At 42.4% G+C, this 10,136-nt stretch overlaps 1 protein-coding gene across 1 annotated transcript; it reads right to left on the minus strand.

Moving 5' to 3' along the window:
• Positions 1 to 82: 82 nt before the first annotated feature.
• atic (5-aminoimidazole-4-carboxamide ribonucleotide formyltransferase/IMP cyclohydrolase) lies at positions 83 to 8,297 on the minus strand. The gene is made up of 15 exons (XM_086290830.1): positions 7,489 to 8,297; positions 7,173 to 7,299; positions 6,906 to 7,049; positions 5,557 to 5,645; positions 5,299 to 5,450; positions 2,780 to 2,936; positions 2,575 to 2,700; positions 2,376 to 2,483; positions 2,184 to 2,269; positions 2,003 to 2,092; positions 1,628 to 1,753; positions 1,462 to 1,554; positions 1,198 to 1,380; positions 570 to 725; positions 83 to 449 (listed from the first exon to the last, which is right to left on the minus strand). The coding sequence occupies exons 1-15, from the start codon at positions 7,505 to 7,507 to the stop codon at positions 330 to 332; spliced, it is 1,776 nt and encodes a 591-aa protein (XP_086146956.1). The 5' UTR covers positions 7,508 to 8,297; the 3' UTR covers positions 83 to 329.
• Positions 8,298 to 10,136: the final 1,839 nt, after the last annotated feature.

Genomic DNA, 10,136 nt, shown 5'->3' on the forward strand with positions numbered 1-10,136 from the left:
CAATGAAGCACTGTGACCTTGAGTCTGGATTAATGCAATGGACTAACAGTGTCACGCAGTTAGCACAATGAAAGAGACAAAATAGTCAAACTCCAAGTTTATTTCATAGTGTTGCAAGACTGACCTACAAGGATCAGCTGCAGTTACAGTATTACACTCTTGAACATTTTGATCACAAGTCAGGAATGTATTTAGTGTGTTACAAAATTGTGCGTCTGTTTCTACAGTTCAGCTAAATGTAGGAATGTCTGAAGATCAGCAATGTTGCACACGTTTATTTCGTCTTTGTAAAGACACAAAACTGAGAGCGAACTCAACGCTTAGTGAACTCAGTGGTGGAAGAGTCGCAGGCTGGTGTGCACCAGAGTAATGCCTTGCTCATTACAGGCATTGATCACAACCTCATCAGCAGCAGAGCCCGCTGGAGCTGCGATGTATTGAACGCCGCTCTGGAGACAGACACACACAGGAAGGAAATATGAGTTATGACAGGAAGACCAGGGTTTAAGTTGCAGTGAGATTGACAAGGTGTGTGCAGCATGTACACGTTCTTCGTGCAAGGCACTTACCCTTTTGGCCCGATCTATGTTATCTCTGAAAGGGAAGAAGGCGTCAGAGCTGACAGCCACAGCCTGCAGTGAGCTGATCCAGTTCTTCTTTTCAGTCTCTGACAGTAGCTCAGGGACCTCTTCATACATCGACTTCCAAACTTCCAAGTCTGGGCCCTGCCGGCACAGGACAGAATATACACAGGACACAGGTTTTCATTTACTCACACAGTCTCAAACTTGGCATGCTGTTGGATTAGACATGACATTGAACATCAGAGGTGGGAACATCTTAAATCTTTTGTATACAAAAAGTCAGAATCTATTAACGTAATAAAATAATCTGCTGCTTTGTGCCTCAGTCCTCAATATGCACAGGAACATTGGATGTGTTTACATCTCGCAAAATACAGTAATTCTTCATCTATTGTACAAAACACTCTTAAAACTGCATATTTATTTGTGTCCATGTCAGAAGCTGAGTTCCTCTTTGCATTTAAGACACAAAGGGTTGCATGTACGCATTTTAAATATTCACATAAACACAAATGCAGTCTTGAAATGTTTACATCCAAACAAAATAAAAACACAGTTGTACTTTTTCCTCACTGGTAACTACAGTGCACGTCTCCAAATGTTACTCCCTCACCTCTCCAATGGTGTCGCTCACATACTGGTCGATTGCGTTGGCCATCTCTGCTCTCTTCACACCACTGCGAAACTTCATGCTCAGGACTCGAGGGTGGTGCCTGAGCCACCAGTTGTCAGCTTTGTCACCCGCCAGCCGACTGCAGTGGATACGAGACTGCTGCCCTGCACCAATACCGATAACCTGGAAAACACAGGTGAAGAAAGATTGGGGAACAACTGAGGCTCCTCTGGATTCCTTCCTCATTTATGCGCCACCTCTTACCTGTCCGTCTTTAGCATAGCACACAGAGTTAGACTGCGTGTACTTGACGGCGATGGTTGCCACGGTGAGGTCACGCACAGCTTCCTCGGAGAGCTTTAGGACACAAGAGAAGAATCTGTCAGATTGGATCGAGTCAGTAAAACGTTAACACACTTCAGTGTCTTACCGAGCCTTTGGAAACAACGTTGCTGAAGAAGTCCTTATTGATACGTCCTCCATTCCTCTTTTGTTTGAGATAGAGACCAAACAACACTCTCACCTCGGTGTCATCGGGCTCGTAGTCAGGATCCATCTGAGACACAAGCACGGACATAACCCAGTTTACATAGCATGCATGTACTGTACACATTTTTATCTTCAGTATGACTTGCAACTACTTCAGTTACATTATCTGCCTAGAAAAAAGAAAAAAAAAAAAAAGAGCAGGTTATTCAATCTGCATGTGTCTGAGAATTATGAGGTTTTTAAGCTAATCAGTACGTCCAAAGACATGCTTCCAAAACCAGAGACAAATACAGACGTGGGGAAACAGCGCCCTCACCTGAAGCACACAGTAGTTGCCATTCTTCTTTTTGGAAAGGATTTTGAGTGCCTCCTCATCATAACCAGGAGCAATGATACCGTCTGAGACCTAAGAATGTTACATCACAAAAAATACTATTATTATTATCTTTATAATTTTAATGATTAAAAAAAAATAAAAAGCTTGCTCTCTTATTTACCTCTCTTGATATGATCTTAGCAGTGGGAACGTCACACACATCTGACAGAGCAATGAAATCTCCAAATGAAGACATCCTGTCTGAACCTGGAGGCACAGAGTAAATGTATAACATATTAAAAAAAAGAAAAAAGAGAGAGCGCCCAGCACACAATCATTTTCAGGGCATCAGCTATACAGGTGACTTTTTAACCTCTTGCCCTTGCGTAGGCGGTGGCGAGTGGGCTGAGGTCCTTCAGCATGTCGTGCACCATGCACACTTTGGCCTCTTCCTCGGTCAGAGGAACTCCTACTGCGGCTCCTTCAGAAACAAGGTGACAGCTTTCATTGTCAGATCTATGTGGACACTGTTAACTGTAAGAGTGCGTCTGAATGGGGTCTTTCTTTCTTACCAGCAGGGCTGACGTGTTTGAAGGAAGTCGCTGCAGCCATGCTGAGGGCTCTCTTCAGCTCCCTAACGAGCTGCCACGCGTTCAGAGCGTCGCACAGGTTGATAAAGCCAGGAGCACCGTTGACCACTAAGAGAGGGAACGTTAAAAGGGGATGGGTGACATTAAAGGACAGATTGCGGCGTGGCATGGCGTGGTGTGAGGGTACCTGTGAGCGGCAGAGCCGCGCGCAGAGTGTAGATTTGAGCGGGTGCTTGGTGGGGGTTCATGCCGTATCGCAGAGGCAGCTGGGACACGCCGCGGCTGTACTGCCTGCGGAAGTAGTCGGATATAGCCTCATCATACTGTGCTGTGTGTGTGAAGGCCTGCACAGGAAGCAGAACGAGTAGAGAAAGGTTAGGAAGAAAAAAAAACAAAAAAAACTGCTTACATCACTTTCTGATGTTTTAGGAAAGGAACCATCTCTCCACAAGAAAAAAGGGCTGCAGGCAAAGTGGGACAGTTATCAGTATTTAACTCAAAGCTCAGTGCAGTCAGACTGTGAGGTTAGAGTTCACTGCTCCTCAAATGTTAAACACATTTCATCACTCTGTGATAAACAGCCTGGACTTCGACTCGCTGACCCTCATCTCTGAGCAAATAGCAAAACCAGAACAAATAGTCACGGGGGGAGTAGCAACTCCTTAATGATCACCCTCAAGCTTTTGTTTTTTTTTATTTTTAATCATAAGCCAGCTTAAAATAGCACTGGGTAATACAATGTTGTGATTATAAAGGATTGATCAAAAGAAAGCAAACTCCCTGAAGTCCCCACACATCAAGACTCCAACAGCAGCAGCAGCTATTTTGGCAACGATACCTTATAAAAAAGAGCCGGAGGCTTGATTTCCCCTCTTACTCCAAACAAAAAGTCTCTTTTCAGCATGGAGCTTAAAGTGGAACAAGTCTGAACAGAATGGATGGATGCTCGAGGCTCATGTGATCAACTCTGAAACGGCACTTTTAAAATTCTCCACTCAGGATTATGACTAACCCCATCAGGAAACGGTCTTTGACTCAACTGGTTATTAAAATTTAAGTTTAAGCAACATCGTTTTGAAGGCAACTAGCTGTAACATATGGTAAATGGCCTGCATTTATATAGCGCCTTACTAGTCCCTAAGGATCCCAAAGCGCTTTACATATCCAGTCATCCACCCATTCACGCACACATTCAACATATGGCTCCTTCAATACATGATCAGGCATTAAAGACACCCCCCCCCCAATAGGGCTGGGTCATATCATACCGTTCACTGTAATACCGGTTTAATGTTAGGCAATGATAAGAAAATGAAATATGGCGATAGAATATGGAGAAAACGCACATGCTTTGTTTTCATACGCAGATGGCAGAAAAAGCATGGCGGTGACGGAGAATGAGGATCGTTGAATGAAACAGATGAACCAGAATTGGTTTGTAAAAATGCTGCAACTTCAGTGGTGTGGAACTAGTTTGGCTTTTGCAAGTCAGATACACACCAAAGGACAATTTTTGGTAGAGCATGCTAGCGGGCCGTCGTTATTACCGTGTTTTTCGGAAAATAAGACGCACTTAAAATCAATCCTTTGTGTGCTCCTTATAATCCCGTGTGCCTTATGTATGAATTCTGGTTGTGTTTACTGACCTCGAACCGATTTTATGTGCTACACGGCGCTCGAAAATCTGTCAAAAAATGTTTTAGTACGACTTTGCTAAGCTACGAACCCGCACCGCTTGATGGACTGTCGGAGCATTACGGCAACCGCAGGCAGGAGCCTGGCGGAGTGATACGTACTGTGCTTCAACATAATATTACCGTATTGTGTGTGTATAACCTCTTTTAAGTTTTGTAGATATTATATATGGTTATGCTGAGGATATGTCGGCCAATTTCCACTGGAAATGCCTTTTGGTTAAACTGTCAGCAAGGAATTTGCATTTGCACTGTTACATTTTTATATAACTTTAATGCACATAAAAAACAGCTGCTTGTTTAAGTGAAAATACATTGATGGGGCTTTTTTTGCACTAATAAAGTTGTGGAATTGTAAGGTATTTATTTTGTCTCGCGCCAATTATATCGTCCGTTATATCTTTATCGCAAATTTTCAAATATATTGTGATAAATAGCAATTTATAAAATATAAAACGTGATATGTGAATTTCTGAAACTGCAGTATGCCAACCAACACGCAAACATGTGACTTCATGTGATCACCTGGTCACGGCTGATAGCCACCCCTCCATGAGCCTGGCTCTACTGGAGGTTTCTTCCTGTTAAAAGGGAGTTTTTCCTTCCCACTGTCACCAAGTGTGCACTCACAGTGGGTTGTTCAATTATTGGGATTTTCTCTGTATTACTGTAGGGTTTTTATCTTGTCTAGTCTTATCTGGCGCTATATAAATAAAATTGGATTGAATGACAAACTTTAAATGGCCTCCCTCTGACAGGTATGATAAAGCAGAAACGCATAAAGAAATTATGCGTTTGGAGAGGTGACAGCTTGTGCCCTTTTACCCCATTTTCAAAACATAATCCAAAACCAACCCTCACCTTAACCCCGCCCCCCCCCCCCCAAAACTGCATTATAACCTTAAAACCCTTAAATCTAAAAGCCCACCTCAAAAAGTCTACAAGTTTGTATTTTCCTAAAATTCCTTTCTCAGAAAAATCAGGTCACACGCTTGCAACAAAACAGACTCACTTTCAGGGCCAGAGTCCGGCGAGTTTCCAGGGTCGTGTCTTTGTCCGCCGAATTCTCCATCTCCTTGGCAACCAGCAAATAGTCGGCAGGATCGCACACAATGGTGACCCGAGCGTGGTTTTTGGCTGCTGCTCTGAGCAGAGTTACACCACCTGAGAAGAAAGAACAGTTTTTATCAATACACGCAGAGTACACAAATAAATAAGTGTTTCATCATTAGTAAGACAGGCAAGCAAAGAGTGCACTTCTATGCATTACCGATATCAATCTGCTCTACGGCATCCTCCACCGTGACATCCGGGTTAGAGACGGTCTTTATGAATGGGTACAGGTTGCACACCACCACTCTTGAAAAGGGCAAACAAAGGAAAATCTTTTCATACTTAAAAACTTTCAAACACTGGAGTACAATAATGAACTGATGGCCCTCACATTTTAAATGCAGGTGCATTTTTCTAGCTAAACAGCTGCTTCTTACTGATCCAGCTGTGCAGGCACACTACACAGCAGTTCTGCCAGCTTCAGATAAGTTAAAGATGGAGATCAGTTCAGTGGGAGATCCTACATAGACCTAAGGTGTTCATGGGAATCCACATGCTCAAAACAAGCTGTTCACAGTTAATTCTCTTATACATGCATAGTGTTTTCAGTCTATGCATTTAGGCATAATAAACTCGAACTTATTGCAACTTGTCTGAGAGAAATCCACGTATTTCCTCGGATTCTGTTGAGCAGAAGTGTCTGACATACCGGTACTTATGTGAATGAAATTACCACAACTGGTTAAACAGATCGTTTTATCAACGTGCTGGTGCTTCCCTTTGGTTCTGGATAAAACATCTTTGGTGGGCACCGAGCATTTTTCGTGGTAGGTATTAGTAAGCAGGGTCACCTGCTGTTTGAAAAGCTCTAATGTTCAACCTGTAATGATCAAAATCGTGTTTTGCAGCACGGTGTTACAAACTGAATGGGGTTAATCGTGTGTCCATGCAATACATTTTTGCGCTTCTTCATTTGAGACCACTACCAAAGAAAGTACAAAGCAAGACAAGCTTTGCTCGAGCGTGTCTTATGACTACTTGTGTAAACAGTCAGTAAATGAAATCATTAAATCCATTAACTTTACTGCAGTTTCAGCATTTTTTCATATGTTGCCAAACATTTTAAAAAATCCGACAAAAAAAAAAGAAAAAAAGCAAGTATTGCACACCGACAACAGGATCCACTGATTTTCTTGTCTTTAAAAGAAAAAAAAAAAAGTTGTTAAGAAACAGTCATCTGCTAAACTTCAATCACGTGTCGTTTAATCTTCCACTGAGGACACAGTGAAATCGAATCATTCTTCCAATGAACAGGAGTCACAGGATGAGCATGCACGGGCAGCAGGTTTCCAATTATCCAGCAGCCAAATCAACTCGACATGCTTCTTGATTAAAAAGCACGTGCCTGCACTCCACATGGGTCACATGTGCACAAGGGTTTCATTTCCACTCAACCTTTTCTTTCTACTGCAAGTACACACAAACATCCAGCATACTGTACACATCAGAGTATTTTACATGCTTGAGAAAGCTTTTGCCCATTTCTGTTTGCTGTGTTTGTCTCACCTTACCAGGCTGTAGCCCAGCTTCTCCATGTCAGCGGTGTCACTGGGTGTTTTTCTGGCCAGGATACCTCCATGCACTGCAGGATGCAGGGTCTTCACTCTGCCGCCCAGCATCTCTGGATGTCCAGTCAGTTCAGACACATCCCTGACACAAAGCAGAGACTCTGAGAACTTAGAGAAGGCCTCACATGCTGCAGGTATCTACAGTACTGCAGTAGTACATGTGGACGCCTATGGCTTTGACTTTAAGGGCTAGTGGAGCACCCACCTGACGGCCAGTCCAGCATCCCGCAGGGCTTTGGCTGTGCCCCCTGAGGCCACCAGAGACAGCCCCACACCCACCAGCCTCTTAGCGAAGTCCAACAGTCCAGTTTTGTCAGAAACACTCAGAAGTGCTGCAAAGACAGATGAGCAGAGCTTTAACCCAGGACTTGTTGTCATTTTACAAACGCAAACGAAGAATAAATGCCCGTTTTTAGTGAAGTGGAGCTAACCACGTTGGCTAATGTTAGCCAGTCAGCTAGCAGCCTGCATGTCGCAACACCAAAACTCAGAAAGTTTGTTTCATGCTCAGAGAAACTCACCAAGCTCCGAGGAAGCCATGTTCACGGTCACAGTGTTCACAGTGGGCAGTCTGTCTGTCTGAGCGTCGGCTGGCTCTCTGCTCACGCTTCCCCCAGTTTCACAATTAGCAAACGATGCAGAGGAGGCTGAGGCAAAGCTGCAGGCTGTTCACGGCTTCATCATGCGCTTCAAAACTACGAACGCCCGCCCTTCTGAAGCCGGCCCGCCCCTCGCACACAAGCGCACCCAAAAGAGCAAAACGGCGCAGAAAATGCGCATTTACATTAGAAAAACGCAATTAACACAAAATATTACTACAACAACAACAATAAGTACTACTGCAAATAATAAGAATGACCACACACACTCACTGATAGACAGCAGTATTTCCAATTACCTTTAGATTTATGTCTTGAAATGTGAGACTGTGTAAATTATGAATTTCACATTCATATCATCAGTACAGCAGTAACTAGCTATGTTGTCTTGATGTCATTTCAAAATTACTCTTGCTTATTTTATATGAAAGTGTAATACTGGATTTGTAAACGTGTGATCATCAATTTTGAGTTAATTTGAGGATTTACCAGCAAAATTACAATCATAAGCCGGGGAGGGGCTGCAGCTAGTAAGGCCACCCAGACGAGGTGTCATTCTTGGTTTTGCCACAAGAGGGCAGACTTGGTCCTTCTTCGTACACGTGTCAGCGTGTTTCTGTTTTTTGCATTTCATATATTTTATTAACAAATAATCCGAAGCTTGGCAAAGTTCACTGACATCATACACCTGGTGACACGAAGAGCGCTTTCTCCTAATAATAAGTTTATCCTTGATTTATAGATTTAATTAAAAAATACTAATAATAATATGTTGTTTTTTAATAACATTAAAACACAACATATTATTATTAGTATATTCCTGACCAGCATGAATTTTAGTTTAAGCTACAGAGTATATAAATTAAAGAGTGGTTGGGAGAAGTGACTGAATGAAACAGTACCTAAACAGGCTTTATTTCTTACCTGATGACAGAAAATTAAAAATTCTTCTTCTTAATTTATTTTACCAAGATCATCTGTAAAAACATGAAGTAAAAATTCCTTGTTGTGACAGGTGGGTGTCAACCAGGAAGTTGTTCGCGAAGGCATCATGATTCAGTTTAAGTTAAGTTGTTGTAGTTTATATATTCCACAAAACACTGATAGAAACATGAGTGTGATGTTCTACTGCAACAAAACCAGTAAATATGTGTTAATGTGATGTTTCTAGTATTGGGAAAAAACTAAATTGCTTTATCAGTGAACAAAAATATAAAAGACGCATATATTCTGCATATGCTCTTCATGCAGATACAATCCTTAGAGGTCACGGCAGCAGATCATCATCCCCTCCATCTAACCTTGTCCCAGCATCCTCCTCTGTCACACCACCCCTCCGAGTGTCCTCCTTGGATTCCAGCGAGAGTAGATGTGGAGTCTTCCCATGCTTCTGTTAGCGATGCTCCATCTGAATGGATGATAACAACATTCGGAACAAACTAGCAGGTGGAGATGGCCCCCTATTGGCCCATAAATATGGGGCTGATTTCTGCTAATAACGCCCATTTTATGGACTGATAACATCTGAAGCGGGTGTCATTACACCCATGAACTGCATGGCAAACTGTGGTCTTCGTCTTTTCCTCCTGCCTGGCAGCGCCATCTCCAACATCCTTTGTCCAATTTTTTCACTAATCCTTGAACATGTCTGAACTATCCCAGCCTTGCCTCTATTTCTACGACTGTCCCTGTGATAGACTCATTTCTAATCCTGTCCATGATGGTCACACCAGTGACAATATTAACCGTGTCAGCTCTGCAAGCTCACTCCACCTACATTTTGTTTCCTGTCTACACCAGAGTGGAACAGGCCTTACTTCACTTGTATGCAGAAAATATTCCTGAATCAGCTGAATTTTTCAAGCAAGACATTGCTGACCTTAACCACAGCCATGTTATCATAACCCATGCTTCTACAGTTCAGACTGGACCTCTGCACGGCCCTTTTCTGGATTGGCATGACTGGAAGCTTTGACATCAGAGCATCCAGCTGTCACTGTGTTGTGAGAGTGTGGCTTTATAATTTAATAAAGTTAATCAGAAAAATTATGATGAGCAGGAAAGCAAATTAATATGCCCGAAAAATTAGATTGTATTATAATTAAAAAACAAAAGAAAAAAACTTTTCCTCACTAATGATAAAGGTTGTCACAATCATCCAGAAGATCCAAACACTTAAAGAGAAAACAGGCCTGGTGTCAGTTTACGTCTCCTTGAAAAGTGAGATAACCTTCATTCCTCCTCACACAGATGGACGGCCTCTCCATTGTTGCAGAAATCCATCATGATTTTTATTTATTTTTTTATTCAGTAAATTTATGACACGAACATTTACACGGGACGGAAATTCAAAAAAACTGTCCCAATCAGCCTTAATTCACCCTACTTTTCCTGCAATAATAAATGACGCCCATGAATACATTCACCCCTAAAACGCCTCTTCAATAAACTTTACTGGCAAAGAAAAAAGAAAAAAAGTGCCCTTTTTCGTGCTTTAGAACAGCGTTTTAAGTCGGACAGATGTGGATTTATGGGACCCCGTCGCTCACTGCAGCCTTACTTGTCCATTA

The sequence above is a fragment of the Aulonocara sp. 'chitande type north' Nkhata Bay genome, linkage group LG1, assembly GCF_057382095.1.
Source record: "Aulonocara sp. 'chitande type north' Nkhata Bay isolate Kocher_YH1m ecotype deep benthic linkage group LG1, A_spYH_male_GT1.1, whole genome shotgun sequence".
Classification (NCBI taxonomy): Eukaryota; Metazoa; Chordata; class Actinopteri; order Cichliformes; family Cichlidae; genus Aulonocara; species Aulonocara sp. 'chitande type north' Nkhata Bay.

Bases quoted from the DNA above. Each gene is read 5' to 3' on its own strand.
- atic (XM_086290830.1), bottom strand. The intron at 7,050-7,172 runs GTGGGTGCTCCA...GCTTTGTGTCAG, and splicing joins GATGCTGGACTGGCCGTCAG to GGATGTGTCTGAACTGACTG. The intron at 2,093-2,183 runs GTAAATAAGAGA...TAACATTCTTAG, and splicing joins CTAAGATCATATCAAGAGAG to GTCTCAGACGGTATCATTGC.